Source organism: Suncus etruscus, chromosome 6 (assembly GCF_024139225.1).
Source record: "Suncus etruscus isolate mSunEtr1 chromosome 6, mSunEtr1.pri.cur, whole genome shotgun sequence".
In the NCBI taxonomy this organism is placed as follows: domain Eukaryota; kingdom Metazoa; phylum Chordata; class Mammalia; order Eulipotyphla; family Soricidae; genus Suncus; species Suncus etruscus.
In genome coordinates, this window is record NC_064853.1 from 81,142,597 (window position 1) to 81,159,967 (window position 17,371).

At 38.5% G+C, this 17,371-nt stretch overlaps 1 protein-coding gene across 2 annotated transcripts in view; it reads right to left on the reverse strand.

Annotated features, from left to right (window-relative positions):
• The window catches only part of NCEH1 (neutral cholesterol ester hydrolase 1), a 91,166-nt gene that overhangs the window by 14,276 nt on the left and 59,519 nt on the right, over positions 1-17,371 (reverse strand). Inside the window, exons 2-4 of one of the 2 annotated variants that reach the window (XM_049775242.1) lie at positions 14,451-14,702; positions 12,132-12,138; positions 11,251-11,320 (exon numbers count right to left, since the gene is read on the reverse strand). In XM_049775242.1, coding sequence (XP_049631199.1) covers positions 11,251-11,320; positions 12,132-12,138; positions 14,451-14,702 — 329 coding nt within the window. The remainder of the gene's footprint in view (positions 1-11,250; positions 11,321-12,131; positions 12,139-14,450; positions 14,703-17,371) is intronic. The other variant, XM_049775241.1, reaches the window with a different exon arrangement.

The window sequence follows — 17,371 nt, forward strand, 5'->3', positions numbered from 1 at the left end:
GTACTTCATCTTTCTTCATACTATGTTAGCAATGTTGTTCTGGCAACAATACAAATTGCCACTGATATTTAGGGGAATTAGAACTGGCTACTACCGAATACTGTGGAGTTTATCTGGCAACTACTATGGAGTTTTTAAGTGGAGAAAGTTAAAATTAAAAGTAAAACACAACTTAAGATGGTTCCTTACTTTCCAAAAACAGTAAAGCAAATCATTCGTGAAATTTAATACTGCCTAACTTGCCTTTTTTTTTTTTAACTAACTTACATTTTATTTTTGAAGAAAAGAAATTCAATCTGCCTTTTTCCCTTATGCTTTAGTTGTACTATTGCACTTTATTATGTAAAGTTCGGGTAATAAATGTATCATGGTATCACTAAACAACCCTGATATTTAAGAAGATAAATTAATCAATATAAAACAGGGCGTCTCTAAATTACACACACAAAAAAACATACAGGTATTTTATATTGTAAACAGTGCTTTTTCATGTATTTTATAAGCATTCATCATGCAATTAATAGGTAAAAGCAGCACTGTTGTTCAGAAGCTAATGAGTAGTGGGGGTGGAGCAATAGCACAGTGGGTAGGGTTTTTGCTTTGCATGTAGCTAGCCTACCCCCAGTATCTCTCATATTGTTTCCCGAGCCAGGAGTAATCTCTGAGTGCAGAGCCAGGTATAATCCCTTAGCACTGATGGGTATGGTGCAAAAATAAAGAATAAAAACAAAACCAACAAATTCAAAGAATTAAAAGAAAGGGCTGGAGAGATAGCATGTAGGTAAGGTGTTTGCCTTGCATACAGAAGGATGGTGGTTCGAATCCTGGCATCCCATATGGTCCCCCAAGCCTGCCAGGAGCAATTTCTGAGTGTAGAGCTGGAGTAGCACCTGAGCGCTGCAGGGTGTGACCCAAAAACCGAAAACCAAAAAAAAAAAAAAAAAAAAAAAAGAATTAGAAGCTAATTAGTAGAAAGTGTAGCTCATAGTATACTGTGAAATTTTGATCTATCTCAGTTTCTGGGTCTATCCCCAGAACCTTGAAACTGTACCAATAGCATAAGTTGAGAAGTCCCAACTTTTATTAGTGATTTCATTATCAGAACTGCCCCCAACTTTTGCCTACCAGCTTCATCAAGATCATACCCATCATCAATTTAAGCTCTAACACCATTACCTACTCCCATGGTCCTCAAGAATAAAGAACAGGTATTTCCTGCAGCCTCCTGACCAGAAAGAGTTGGAATTCCAGGAGGACTAAGGGTCCAGCATCTTCCTGAAAACTTCTGGTATCATCTTCCTTTATTTCCTCTTCACATTAATCACCACTAAAAGACTAAATTTCTTAATTTGTCTTTCATTCCCTAATGTTCTCTGTCCCCCAACCCCGATCTTTCTCATTAAACCACTTTGGCTTTCATTTCCAACTCACTTTGTCCAACTAAGGCTTTGGAGGCTCTACTCATAGATCACTTACCTTTTCTGTCCCATAAAGCTAGGCAAAATCTTACTTGCTAAATGCCTCCATTGATTATTTCATTTCACATCTCAGTATTACTTATTTAGTTTGTTTTCTCATCTATATTATAAATTCCATTGAGAGAGAAATTATGTCTGACCGACTCTGTTGACTGTCACCTGAATTTAACATAGTTACTGGCATGTAACAGGAATTAATAGATATTATGAAATAAAAGAAGAAAGAGATGAGTCATAAGGAAAATTAGTTCCTAAATTAGAACTTTGAACATGCTTTCTGAAAGAAACATTCTGATCATATGATATTGGCTATATTTCAACTAGAGCATAGGTTATGTGGCTCTGAGAACTGGGCTGAATCCCAACAAATGTCGGTCATAATTTTGTTCAAGAAAAGTATTTTGAGTTTTAAACACATGTTGATAAATAACTTTGATGTAAGTTGCACCCTTCTGTTCTATTAGGTAGGAGACCTAATACTTCAAACTTGATTATCCAAAGGGTTTTCATCTCAATTGCCTTTTCTAAAGAAAATTCTGCCATGTCATTTACCCAACTTAAAAGATAATAATTGGGGCCAAAGTAATAGTACAGTGGGTAGAGAGTTTGCCTTGAACATGGCTGACCAAGCTTGATTCCCAGCATTCCATCTGATTCCCTGAGCGATGACAGGAGTGATTCCTGACAGCATAGCCAGGAGTAACCCCTGAATACCTCTGGTGTGGCCCCAAAACAACAACAAAATGAAAGGACTTGTAGTGGCTACTGAAGATCCAAAAGAAAGATCATTTCTATTCCTATTATTTGTATACTTCACAATAGCAAGACATTCATTACCTCATTATCACAGGAGGCTGTAAACTATGAGCCTGAGATCACATATTAGTAATGGTATCTGATCCTTGATGCGATGTTTCCTAGTTGTTTAGCTTCTGGATGCTACATTGCATGAATTTGAGGCAACTGAAGATGAAGCTAAAAACAATCCCTTTTTCTGTTTTAGTGCTATTTTCTTTTTTAAAATAAATCTTTAAAAATGTATGATTCATCCTTTTCTGTATTCTTATAAGTCTAGATAGACTTAAGAGAAAATTTTGGGGCCGGGGAGATAGAACAGTGGGTAGGAATCTTTCTTTGCACATATCCAATCTGTTTAATACCTGATGCCCATATGGTCACCTCAGTCCCACCAGGAGTGATCCCTAGGCATAGAGCTAGAAGTAGAGCCCTGAGGACTGCCAGGTGTGGCCCCCCAAACCAAAAAAATATAAAAGAAATAAATAGAAGACCTATTTTACTTGATAGATGAAGGAAGGCATGTCAAAGAACTTAAGCATTTTTTTACAATTACTTACAAAGAAATGGTGGGAAGTGAGGCCTGTGCATAGAATCTTCATAGTGTCAAGTAAAGCGAGTCCTATTTCTCTTGGGCCTTTTGAAGAAAGCACAGAAGGGGCCTGAAGCAAATTTCTCAATACTAAGCTGTAAGGGCCTTGCTTCATAACGGTCATCAGCTTAAATAGTTCTTGCTTTTGTCTGGCCAAATCTTCCCAGATTGGTTAATATAAACACTTGAAGGTTCCTACAATACCAAACTTCTCTGTGAGCCTTTTTGTGGTTGGGGAAGCCTCAGTAAGGATCCAGTGTGGTGGATGATGTCTAGACCAACGCTGGGGAGGTAACGACAGCAGCCATCAGGGACACTCTACAGCTCCTGCTTAGGGGCTAAACGATGACAGCACATGGGAGAGTATTTACCTTGCATGAGGCTGACCCAGGTTCAATTCCTGCCACCCCAAATGGTCCCCTGAAACTGCCAGGAGTAACTTCTGAGTGCAAAGCCAGGAGTAACCTTTGAGTACTGCTGGGTGTGGCAGAGAAACCAGAATAATCATAATAGTAAATAAAGTTCCTGTTCACAGAACACAGTGTTGCCTTAACGTCTTTAGAGAACATCCAAGAACTGGTGTAGAAAGGATTATCTCATTGCTGAGATCAGGGGAATGACAGGAGTCAGGAGTGAGAAAGGAGCTGACTGAGAGGCTAAGATGGAAGGGAAAAACTGGGTAAGTTCAGTGGCATGGGAAGTGGCTGATGTTGTCGCTATGCTCCTATGCAGCACTGCCAGCTTCCTTCAGATTGGCCAGATAGTAGAAGAGGAAGTTTCATTGATGTCAGGAGCGCTTGGACCTTGGCTAACTCTGACACTCCTGTATGTGAACCATGCAGGTTGTTCACCTTTGTGGTCTTCACTTTCCTCATCTATGTGGAAGATATCAAATAATTTATCTTGGTGTTTTTTTGTGTGTGTGTTTGTTTGTGCTTTTTTGATTCATACCTAGTGATCCTCAGAATTGCACGCGGCTTAGGGAACCATATGTGATGCTATGGACTGAATGCAGGTTGTTTCAGTGCAAGGCAAGCTGTTTATCCCTCTAGATTCTAATTTAGCTGTTTCATATAAGAATTGGGACTGACTCGTTCATTCCATAAATATTTATGGGATATTTTCAGGTACTTGCAATGAATGCTAGTTTAAAATATATAAATTAGGGCCCGGAGAGATAGCACAGCGGCGTTTGCCTTGCAAGCAGCCGATCCAGCACCAAAGGTGGTTGGTTCGAATCCCGGTGTCCCATATGGTCCCCCGTGCCTGCCAGGAGCTATTAATGAGCAGACAGCCAGGAGTAACCCCTGAGCACCAGCGGGTGTGGCCCAAAAACAAACAAACAAACAAACAAAAATATATATATAAATTATACCAGAATACAATTTATACAACCTTGGGAAAACTACCAAATCTTTCGGGACCTTCATATTGTAAAGGAAAAATTTCCCCTGAGTTCCCTGACTGCCCTGATCACCTACCCCCTTCACAATTGTGGGAACTTGTAGACCCAGTTACAGTTCAACTTTCTTTCTGTTCTGACATGGTTCTAACCTGGTCATGTTAACCCTGTAAGCTTGCACCTGCACCTTGCAAAAATGTGATTGAGCAAGTGCCAGATGTCTTGTACTTCCTGAAGCAAATCAATCTACTGTACCTTTCTATTGTTTGAAATACTATATACAGCTAGTAAGCTCATGGCTCGGGGCTGGCAGTTTCTGGCTTATGCTGGATTCTAGCACAGCCCCTGCATATGCTTGTAAGAAAATAAACCCCCTGCTTTTGCATAAGACTGTGGTCTTGGTGTCTTTGAATGGCGCATCGTTCTCCTGGACTTAACATTGGAGGTTCCACCGAGATATTCACGCCTGTTCAGGGACATCAACGCCTCACCTCGGGGTTCTTAGAACACCGGCGCCTAGGAGGTAAAATTTGCATTTGGTGTGGGCATTGTGATTGCCGTAAGGGCCCGTGAGGGTTCTCGGTGGCGGCTGACAGACGTGTCTAGAGGGCCGCAGGTCACTGATCTGAGGGATGCCTCAGTGAGGTTTGGGGATTCCCAGGACGCTTGGAAGCCCCTTCTGTAAGTATACACCCTTCTGTAATTAAGTGTGGTATACATCTGTAAACTGCCCAAGAATTAGAAACTAGGTCAGACTTTGTCTGTCTGTTACTGTTTTGTGTGAGTTGTTTCTCCTTGTCTTGTGTGAGCCCTAGGGAGAAGTGGCCAGAGGGGTCCTTCTCATCAGGGAGGAGGTCGAGAATCTTGGCTCCAAAGGAGACTCCACGGAGCTCCAAGGATCAATGCAAGTCCCAGCCAGGCTTTCCAAATTGGGCATGAGCCCTTCGCAGAGCCTTTCAGGTTGGTTTGATTTCATTTTGATCTCATTTTTTAATTTTGGTTTTATTTTTTGGCTTTCCACTTCTCTGGTTCATTTTCTCCTGTCTCTTTCTCTTTAAAACTGGAAGTTACTCAGTGAGGGAAAAATCCCTCCCAGTCCTGGAGAGGTGTGGAGTTCATTGGGCATGGCCCAGAGAGCAAAAGAAATTTGTAAATTTTAAAGTGAGAGTGAAGACCGGTCAGTGTGAGTGGTAAAGTGCTTGGCAGAATGTGTGGGGAATTTGTGTGATAACTGATTTCTTGACTGTTATTATCTATTGCCTTTTCTCAGTCAACCATGGAGCAGGCTCAGACTGCTCAGTCCAAGGTCTCTTGCTGGCGAACTTCCCAGAGGTGCAAAAATTGGTGTTAAGTGGCAATTTCTATACTTCCTTGTTATTTTCTGTTTCATTGTGTTTTTGTATTTCAAGGCAGGCTCTGTTAGGGACAGGGCAAGGTGGTGGTCGCAAACTCTGCCTCTTTGCTGGCCAGCAGGACTTAAATTTGTCCTGGAGGGGCTGGACTTTGTGACTAAACACCTCAGCCAAAAGGTAAAAATCAGAAAAATCTTGAGAGCTGCCGTCTTGTTGCTTCTGACTGGGAAGCTAAGAAATTAGTCAGTTAAAAAAATTATTTACTGGAGCTTATCCAAGAAAGGGAAACTTACCCAACTGCCCCCCTGGTTTACATATCAAAAAAAAAAAAAAATTGGAAGTGGCTGGGAGTCCAGAAGGAAAAATTGGGTCTTTAAATCTCTTTTTGAGAAATTCCTCTGACTTAAAGGTTTCTTAAAATAAATAATTTGGTGGGAAATGTTGCAAATTATTGTAATTAACTTTTCTGATAAAACTGAGTTCTAATACAGACTGGAAAATGCCACCTGCCATAAGGAATTTCACCAATTCTAAAAAATTATCAATCAGTTCAGAAACAGGTTCCAACAGCATTGTAATGTGGAAATAATACACATTTTTATATTTCTATTTCTGTTTAAAATAATATTAATTTTAAGAGGCCAAAACTGTGTAAAAAATGTTGTGGTTAGCATTTTGATAATATTGTTAATCTTGTGAAAGCTTAATATTGTTGAAAAACCTACATCTAAATAACAATATGAAATTTAATGTGGTTTTAAGGTCTTAATGTAAAAATGCCTAAACTGTCTTTACTAAATGTAATAGAGAAAAACTTGGTCCTGTCAGATAAAAGTAATTCTAGCAATTTGTCTTTTAATTGGGAAAAATAAAAGTTTTAGGTATTTGTATAAAGTGCAGACCTTTTTAAAATTAAAGTAAAATTAGTCATATTTAATATCTCTAAGGTTTTTATAACTTAAGTTATACTGTAGTGCTTGAATGGTTACAATACCTACCTCTCATTTGCTGAAGTTGCATCTTGTAAAGCCTAAGTAACTTGGTAACTGGAATTTAAAATATAATATGTTCTGAACACTGTCATAAATTTGGCATTTTCATCAATAACAGGGTAAATTTGTAGTAAACTCATTTGGACCTGTAATTAGTTATAAAGCAGTAAGAAATTGTAAAATAAATTTTTAAAAACTGCAAAATGCTATGTTTAAAATAGTTAAAGAAAAAGAACCATTTTAAATAATGTACTAAGTTGTTCAGAAAAGCAAAGTAATTAAAATTAAGTAAAAAAATCAGACTTTAAGAACTATAACTTCTCTAGATTGTAAATTTAAAATACTTTTAAGAAAATTTATGTTTTGCTTTGGTCTAAAAATTTTGTCAAATCTGGCATATAGGAATTTTAACATGAAATACATATGAAAGCATAGCTTTTAAAAATTTGTTTAATGTTTTAATTAAAAGTCTTATCAAATATTATTTATGTAGAAAAAATATGTGGTTATGCAAAATAAAAAGATATAAATTTAATACTGGGAAAAAAAATAAAACTCTGAGAAAGAGTAGCCATTTGGTAAAACTGAAGAAAATTTGTAGAGTAAATTTAAAAAGGAAAAATTTAAAAATGTGTAAAAGGAACTAAGGAGGTGTACTAAGAAAAAAACTATCAGATTAAGTTGGATTATTATTATTATTATTATTACTATTATTATTATTATTATTATTAAAATGTCTCTAACTCAGGAATTAGCCAATGTTTTGTGCAAAAAAATTTTGAATGTTTTGAACCATGTTATAGTGTTCATATGTTGTTGGGTGAAAATAAAATAATAATGAGGTATTATAAACACCTAAAAATATATATAAAGGTTTTAAAAGGAAATAATCAAAAATTTAAAATACTGAATCAAGGGTAGCAGATGCGGTGACTGGAAGCCCCACACCTCTTCACCCAGTGTGGCCAGTCCACCGAGGCAAGTCTGTCCCTTCCATATTGTATACTAAACAGGGGGAGATGTGGGAGATCGAGCACCCCACATATCAAAGGAACTCTGAATGAATTTTCCACCGCCTGCCTGATTCAAGCCACAAAAGTTTGCATAGCCCCGAACCAACAGAAAACTCTGCAAATAAATTTAGCTCAGCACAAAGAATCTGGCTTAACCAGATGCCTTAACCTTTCCATGGAACCTGTTTTTGTAACTGCTCTCAAGCATGTAGTTATAGATATGTTTTTGTAAAGTTTAAATTATGATCCTTATTGCTTGCACAAAAGATAGATCTAAATGGAAAATAGGCTAAACAAATAAATGTATTTGCGTAAATATCAATTAGCTATTTGTTTAAGAATTTGCTTCCCCTCCCCCCATCCTGCCAGGTTCCTCTTTATCCTTCCCGCCATCAAAATGTGTTTATGCTCCCATTGGTTAAAATTGTTGTACTTGTACAAATCTGATTGGTTTATGTTTCAATCCTATGTTACTACTCCTCCCACTGAAGCAGGGCATAAAAACCCTGATCTCCCCTCAATAAACCTCTCGACTGGCAAAAAAAAAAGAAAAGAAAAAAAAAAAGTACTTTGCCTTCAATGTTTAAGGAGTTATGTAAGTTTTATGTCTTTAAATTGCTTTGTGTGCTGCTAAGAAATATGTACTACAATCTGGGGACTTGAGGGACAAAGTAATTGTACATGGATTCTGTTTTATTTTTCTTATTGTTCTTTGGCTGAAAGTTCAAAGTTAAATATAAGCTATGGGACTACTGAGAATTCTGTTTATGGATGATTGTCCTTCCACTGTAACTTTGCCTTGTCCTCTTTCTTTGTATATTTTTTCTCATAATTAAAAATAAAAAATTAATTAAAAAAATTTAAAATATTAAGGTTCAGTTTAAAGGTGTTTAAAAAAATATAGTGATTGTTAATTGTAAAATTTTTTAAAAGTCTAAAGCCTGCCAGAAAATTTTGTAAAATATAAATTGCTGGTGTCTAATATGTTTTCTTCTTTAAACTGGGTCCAGAAAAATAAGCAAACTTCTACTCTCTGTATGTAAAATTATTTGTTGCCAAGAATATTACTACGTGTATCACAAGAAGCTTTGTAAATATAGTCATGGTTTAAAGAATTAATAATATAAAAAATCTTAATGTAAAAGCCTCCAGACAATAATCAGGTTTAAAATTTTCTGTGCAAAATTAAGTAACATTTGCTTTTTCTCTCTTCCTAGCACCTTTTTATATCATTTTTATGTCATGGCATCAGTTTGCTTTGCATGAAATACAAACAGGTAAATTTCCTCTCTGCATGAGGAGTAATCCCCGTGCAAACAGGGAATCTTAAAATTAGTAAGGGACCCCAAAGCCCTCTTTTGGGAAATAATCAGGCTTGAGGTGGTGTGATGAGCAGGCACCTTTAGGCATCTGGCTAACAAAACCAGGAAGACATCAAAACGAATGGCCTGAAAAACGAAATGGGAAATTTCCTAGAAGTTTCTGGACCTGCACTAACTGGCCACGGCCACTCTCACCCTCCACCCTCAGTCTCAAGAAAAGAGGACTTGAGGTCAGAGTCTCTTCCAACCCTGAAGAGGAGTGGAACAGGCTACCTCTAGGAAAATCCTGCAGTGGGTGAGAAGACAACAGCCATCCGTGAACCAACTCATTCTTACATCAGCCTAGCCTAAGTGACTGTAACGTGACAAACCTGCTGTGTCCCCACCCTATCCTCAAAAATTCTCTGTGAGTATTGGGGGTGCCCCAAATGGAGATTTCTCCAGTAGTATTGTGTTTATGCAAAGGAAGGAGCCAAAATTTTTTCAAATATCTGGTAAGGTACAGGGTGGAGGTGGAAAGAAAAATAATTTTTATAATTAAAGTAAAGTAACCTATGTGTGAAAGCATTCTCATTAAATTGTACTGGAACAGATCATAAACTATAAATGCAAACATTAGTCTAACTAAAAATAATTCAGAGCTGTTTGTTAATAATGCTATGATGCTTTGATTTCTGTTGTTTAACTTGTGTTATCATTAATTGTTACACACTAGGTGTAAAAAACCTTAGATACAGAACAAGTGAGAACCCCCCCCCCCCCCCGGAACCTCTTCATAAGTCTTTTTCAGATACTTCTCAGAAGCCCGCAGCTCGGGTGGTCAGTGGCCTGGACAGACTATCTGGTAACCTCAAAGGACCCCCCCTGCATATCCATCTGACTCAACTTCCTGGACCGTTGCAAAATGAAGATCACCTAATGTACCAGATGACAGCATGGGACTGTAAAACCACCGGTCAGGCATACTGGAAGCTCACTTCCAGTTGGGACTGAATCGTAATCACCAGATTAGTAGTGAATCACACTTTTTGAAAAGTAGCTGGGGAAAGGGGCATAAAAAAAAATGCCTTGCATTGCCCTTGAAGTTTTTAATCTGGCCTCCCATTATTGTGTGCTAATTCAAAAGCTGCCCAGAGTGCTATATTATAATTCTGATTCCTTTAAGGCAAGGTTTAGTAGCTGCTCCACCCGGTACCCTCAAGAACTGGTTTCCCTCACCCTGGCAGTCATCCTAGGGATGGGGTTAGCTGCAGAAATTAAAACAGGAACAACTGCGCTCTTAAGGGGGGCCGATCAAATCAGTAAGCTTGAAACAGCCATCAGGCAAGACCTAAAAGAAATAAAAACCTCAGTTCAAACTCTCAAAGACTCGCTAACTTCCCTGTCAGAAGTTGTGCTCCAGAATAGAAGGGGGTTAAATCTCCTCTTTGAACAGGAAAATGGGCTATGCATGGCCCTCAAAGACACTGGGGTCGTACAGGCATCCATGGACATACTTAAAGAAAGGCTAGACAAAAGGGAACAGAATTCCCGGGTTCAAGACAATTGGTTTCAGTCCTGGTTCAAGCAGTTCCCCTGGCTAACAACTCTAATGTCTGCCATTACAGGCCCGCTTGTGCTCCTGCTGCTATTACTGACTATAGGACCTTGCATCATTAATCGTTTAGTTGCATTCATTCAAGAACAAGTGAAAGCAGTAAAATTAATGATTATTAGGCAGCAATATGAGGCACTTAATCAAATAGCCCAAGATCTCTAGGATTAGAGATCAAACAAAAGAAAAGGGGGGGATGTAAAGGAAAAATTTCCCCTGAGTTCCCTGACTGCCCTGATCACCTACCCCCCTTCACAATTGTGGGAACTTGTAGACCCAGTTACAGTTCAACTTTCTTTCTGTTCTGACATGGTTCTAACCTGGTCATGTTAACCCTGTAAGCTTGCACCTGCACCTTGCAAAAATGTGATTGAGCAAATGCCGGATGTCTTGTACTTCCTGAAGCAAATCAATCTACTGTACCTTTCTATTGTTTGAAATACTATATACAGCTAGTAAGCTCATGGCTCGGGGCTGGCAGTTTCTGGCTTATGCTGGATTCTAGCACAGCCCCTGCATATGCTTGTAAGAAAATAAACCCCCTGCTTTTGCATAAGACTGTGGTCTTGGTGTCTTTGAATGGCGCATCGTTCTCCTGGACTTAACAATATTATACTCTATTTTACCACTTGTAAAAGAAAGTAAATAATGGTTGTCAGGATCTTTACTTGAATGTTATCCCTGTCCTCCAGTTTGTATTAATTACTTACTCAACTGAGATGACAACAGCATTTAATTCCTCGGCCATTTCTGTACACAGTTCATCATAGTAGCTGACTTCTAAAAGAGACAATGGAGTAATTACTATAAAACAAGTTTGTCAATACTTTCTCTTTGTAAATTCTTCTGTGGATTGCTTTCAGACTTAGATTTAAATTACTAATAATAAAAATAAAAAGAAGTTAATGTGAGGGGCAAGTGCAATAGTATAGTAGGTAGGGCAATTGCCTCACACACAGCCTTCCTGAATTCAATTCCCTGTACCTCATAAGACCCCCAGCCATGCCAGGAGTGATTTTTGAGTGCAGAGCCAGCAATAAGCCCTGAGTACAACTGGGTGTGGCCAAAAACAAAAACAAAAATAGCTAGAGCTATAGCATACAACAAGGGTGTTTTGCCTTGCATGAGGCTGACCTGGGTTTGATCCTTGGCATACTGTTAGGGTCCCCTAAGCTTGCCAGGAGTGAGTTCTGAGTGCATAACCAGAAGTAAATCCTGAGTGCTGCTGGGTGTGGCCCAAAAACAAAATAAACAATAATAATATTAATAAAATAGATCCAAAACAAGAATTATTTCTCTTTTGTTCTTTGCAGTGAAGGGGGTTTGGGGCTACATTCATAGGTATTCAGGGCTTACTTTCTGGGGGAAAGGGGTTCTTCTGGGAACTTATTTAGTGCTGGGGGTTGAACCAGAGTCAGCTGCAAGGCAAAAGCCTTATTCCCAGAAGGTTAAAAATCCAAAGATATAAAAACAGAAGCAATTTCAACATGTAAAAATTTAATCCCCTGTTAAAAAATGTTAAATATAGTCTAAGAGCTGGGCTGTATCAAGAGAAAGATAATATTACCAATTTCCAAGGCAATCTCAAAACCAGAAGACTAATAACTAGGTAACCATTTATGAGCATTTCACAGCCCAAGGTCATCCTTTGACAGGAAATAAGAATGAAAGTTATATGAAAAGATAAGGCTCACTCATCTCTCACACCATTCCTGACACCTATATTTCCTGGCCTCCAGTGTAACTCCATGACTATAAGAAAGTATCAGTGCTCAGTCTCTATTAGGGAAGGGATTGATTTCATGTTTTAAAAATCTCAGTCATCTAGCATACTTCAGGATGATGAAAATAAAGTTCAAGTATTTGAAGTGTTTCACTGAAATTTTTGTAAAATTTCTGTAAATATTGAGAAACAGAATTTTCTTTATTCCAAGAGACATTTCAGTCCTGGGAAAACCTGTAAATATCTTCTACAACATAAACAAGCAGTAAATAAAAGAATTATAAGGAGGTTAGAAAATAATGCCACGTGCCTGGTTCAGTTTTGCTCACATTTTCCAGAGCATCTCAGGGTGATACCTGGAGGCCTCCAGCACTACCAGTGTGGTTTGTGTATCCTTAATACTGCAGGACATAAGCAGCACAGAATACTACAGCCCTTACATTGAATTACTGACCCAACAGTCGAGAATCACTTGTGGGGTTCCTGGACCTTCGGAGCACTTTGAGGGAGGACCCACACCACAAAAAAGAATGAAATCAAGTAAAACGAATTACAAGAAAAGTTAAATATTTTGGTCTGTACTGCGCTTTTTAAAAGGGGAGTGCGGGCCTGGAGAGATAGCACAGCGGCGTTTGCCTTGCAAGCAGCCGATCCAGGACCAAAGGTGGTTGGTTCGAATCCCGGTGTCCCATATGGTCCCCCGTGCCTGCCAGGAGCTGTTTCTGAGCAGATAGCCAGGAGTAACCCCTGAGCGCCGCCGGGTGTGGCCCAAAAACAAAAACAAAAAAAAAAAAAAAAAGGGGGAGTGGATTACAGGGATAGAGCTCAAGGTGCTGGGCACAAGTTTTGCATGTCAGAGGCCTGGATTTCATCCCTGACTCTGCATGGTCCCCAAGCATTGTTGGGTGTGATCCCTGAGTTTAGAGCTGGGAGTACCCCTCCCCCAGTACTACTGATCATGGCCACAAAATGAAACAAACTTGAAAAAAACATGCAATGTTATAAAATAAGTGAAGTTGCTTTTTTATTTTGGCTTGGGAATCACATAAAATAATGCTTAGTAGTTATTTCCTTTTTATGTTCAATGGATTATGTGGTGTTAGGGCTCAAACTCAAGCCTCTGGCAACTATCTTTCTGGCCCAGATACTGATTATAAATTTAGAGTCTGATAAAAGCTCTGGGCTGAAGATGCAGAAGGAGCTCAGGATAATGAGAGCAGAGAAAAAGTTCTGAGTTTTTTTTTCCCCTGGTTAGACTGTTCTACTTAGCTGATTGTCATTCTAAGTATGTTCTGCTCATGAAGGCTATCCAAATGCAATAAATAAATAAACAAATAAACAAAAAATCTGTTTAATTTTATAAGATCATTTCCTTTTTCAACAAAATACCTTTTTCTTTTTTTTTTTTCCCATTTTTCCATTTATAAGCTGAAGAAACAGTGATAAGTTAACAGGTCAACTTAGAAAATACTTGTTCTATTCCAATAAAGAAATATCTTCCAAATGCAAGCTGGCAAAAGAAATACATATAATTCTCTCATATTCTGGCCCAAGAGAACATCAGCTTACTTGGCATAGAAAAACTACTGTTTGTTTCATAATCAATGTAGGATTTAAGTCACTGGAGATATTTTCAAGCAGGCTGCTCAATTAACAAAATGAATAGGCTGAATTTTGCCAGGGGAACCAGGAGTCCCTATAGGCCCACTCCCTCTGATACTATGTTCAGAAATAAAAGTGTTTGGTGCGTGGGCCATCAATGTGGTGCTGTTTGGATAGGCAGTGTTGGGCCTGTATGGGCCACACTTGGCACTACTTGGGGGTTTCAGAAGGTACTGGGAATAGAACTCTAAGTGTATCACTTGCCCTCTGACCTATCTCTCTTGCCTTGCTCAGGGGTTACTCCTGGTTATCTGCTCAAAAATAGCTCCTGCTCAGAAATGGCTGGCACGGGGGACCATATGGGACATCGGGATTCAAACCAACCTTAGGTCCTGGGTCGGCTGCTTGCAAGGCAAACGTCGCTGTGCTATCTCTCCGGCCCCATCCTGCTCAATTTTTTATGGCAAGTGGATCATTTTGTAGGAATAACTTAGACAAATAGAAGAACAGTCAAATGACTTCCTCTCCTTTCCTTATACCTACAAAAAGCCAAAACCATTACCCCACTTCTGGCTCAACCATGACCTCAAACCATGGGAAGGACATACTTGCACTTGCCACGGCCCAGCCACCTCCATGCATAAAAATCATGCTGCGCTTCAGTGGCTCTTCTGGCTTTGCAGGGCCTTCAAACACTCTGACTTCTACACCATCAAATTCGGTATCTGTCACCTTCACTAGAGGACTTGACCATGCACTTTTCTTGACAGCAGAATGGATGATAAAATTCAACGCCAGCAGATGATGGCTCAGTCCCAGGTAGTGGATAATGTTACTCTGCGGGTGAAGGAGGATAAAAAGTGACACAGGGTCATCATCATTAGAGCTACACTCTTTAACTCTTAGTATGTAAATTCTGTTTGTTTGGTTTTTTTACTTGGGGGGGGAGTTTTACCCACTCCCTTCTGGTGTTTCCTCTTCAAGGACACACTCAGAGATAACCCAAGATACTCGAGTGAGAAAGGTAAGCACCTTACCCCTTGCACTACTAAGAATCTAAATTTTTGTTTTTGTTTTAAAACCACACCTGGCAGTCCTTAGAGACTCCTCCTGGCTCTGCAGCACTCAGAAATTATACCTGGCAGGCTCCGAAAACCATATGAGATGCTGGGGATAGAACCTGGGTCAATCACATGCAAGGTAAATGTCCTACCCACTGTGCCACCACACTCTGGTCCTAGAATCTGAATTCTTATAACTGCCACTGCACTTGAGCACTCAGTGGACATTGCAAAAACAAATTGTATTTATCTTTCACCTTTACAATTTATAAAATATTTTGATACATGAGATCCCTTTTGCTCTTTGGATCAGCTTGGAGAGGGGAATGGGACAGGTATTATAAATACCAGCTTTATACAGAGAAACTGTAGGAATTATACAATATTCCCATTTTCTGGAACTCAAAGTCCCTAAGTGGTAGCTATGATTCCCAGGAGTCAGCTCTTTTTTATTTTTTTTTCTAAAGCAGCATATCATGACTCCAATAATATATTTGGACAACTAAGGTCAAATCTCTATAACTTTTGTAAGTCTTTTTGCAATTGTTTTGATACTCGGGCTATTGATATATGCCTCATGGTAGACACATACTTTGCCTGTTTGTATAAGGTCCTAGATTTGGTCCCCAGCACTCAAAAAACAAATTTGCAAAAGCATTATTTTTGTCATATGATTTTTTTAAGTTTTATTTACTTTTTTTTTTCTAAATATTTTTTTTTTTTTTTTTTTTTTAGTTTTTGGGGTCACACCCGGCAGTGCTCAGGGGTTACTCCTGGCTCTATGCTCAGAAATCGCCCCTGGCAGGCACAGGGAACCATATGGGATGCCGGGATTCGAACCACCGTCCTTCTGCATGAAAGGCAAACGCCTTACTTTCATGCTATCTCTCCGGCCCCCTTATTTACCTTTTTTTTAATAGTATTTTTATTTAAGTACAATGGTTGCAAGCATGTTCATAACTGGGTTTCAGCCATAAAATGTATACCCACCTTCTTCATCAGTGCAACTTGCCTGCCACCATTGTCACCCCATTTTCTACCTCCCACCACCCCCTGCCTGTCTTCAAGTCAGACACTGTATTTCTTTCTCTATTGTGTCATAGTAGCTATTAGTGTAGTTATTTCTCTATCTACACCTACCACTCTTTGTGATAAGCATGTAATGCTCTTCCAGCTTTCATTTCTATTGTCTCTGGATGTTATTATTATACTGTCTTTTATTTTTCTTAAATCTCACATATGAATGAGACTATTCTGTGCTTATCTCTCTCCCTCTGACTTATTTCACTCAACATAATAGTCTTTATATCCACCTATGTATAAGCAAATTCTGTGACTTTATTTTTTTTTATAACAGCTGTATGGTATTCCATAATATATAGATGCACCACAGTTTCTTTAGCCACTCATCTGTTGTTGGGCATCTGAGTTGTTTCCAGATTCTGGCTGTTGTACAGAGTGCTGCTATGAACTTATGCATGCAGAGGGCATTATTGTATTGTGTTTTTGTTAAAGCTCAGATATTTAAGTGTGCAAGAAAGAAATGAGTATGAAGAAAAGAAGATGCATCCATGGCAGTCCTGCCATTCAGAAATAGATCAGCTTATACTAAACCAGGAAGATTTTTTGAAATTAGCAATAAATACAAAGCTTGCCACCTCTTCTTGCTCTTTGACCCTTAAAGGAATTAAAGTTTAGCACACACAATATTCTTTCACTGGAGAAGGTGATAAAAATGATCTACTTAGCAAAGTCTCTTCAAAGTTTATTTCTTCATTAAGAGTTTATTTCCTCATTCCATTTCTATGCAAACCCTTCTCATTGAATACTCTTGTAAAGCCAGCTTTTCTTCAGGATTTATTTATGTGTTCTGTTTATACTGAAACCCAACTACATTCATGCTTGAAATTTTGGTGCTTAAATAAAGCTTTTATATATACATAGGTATGTATATATATATATATATAAATAAATAAAAAAACAAAGAATTAAAACCAATGGCTTTAATATACATAGGTATGTATATATGTGTGTATATATATATATACCAAAGAATTAAAACCAATGCCAAAGAGATACTGGAAAAATTTTTAGCAATGGTATATAAACTTATATTTATATTTTCTGGCAGCTCTCAAAGCTTGAGCATGGAAACAAAACAATTGTAGATTAATCATACCCCTACGTAAAATATGAAGCAAAAGATATTATTAAAAAAATATAGGGGCAGGAAAGATAGCATGGAGGTAAGGCATTTGCCTTTCATGCAGAAGGACGGTGGTTTGAATCCCGGCATCCCATATGGTCCTCAGTGCCTGCCAGGGGTGATTTCTGAGCATAGAGCCAGGAGTAACCCCTGAGCGCTGCCAGGTGTGACCCCAAAACAACAACTACAACAACAACAATAAACGACATATTAACACCATCAGGAAATCAAGGGAATAG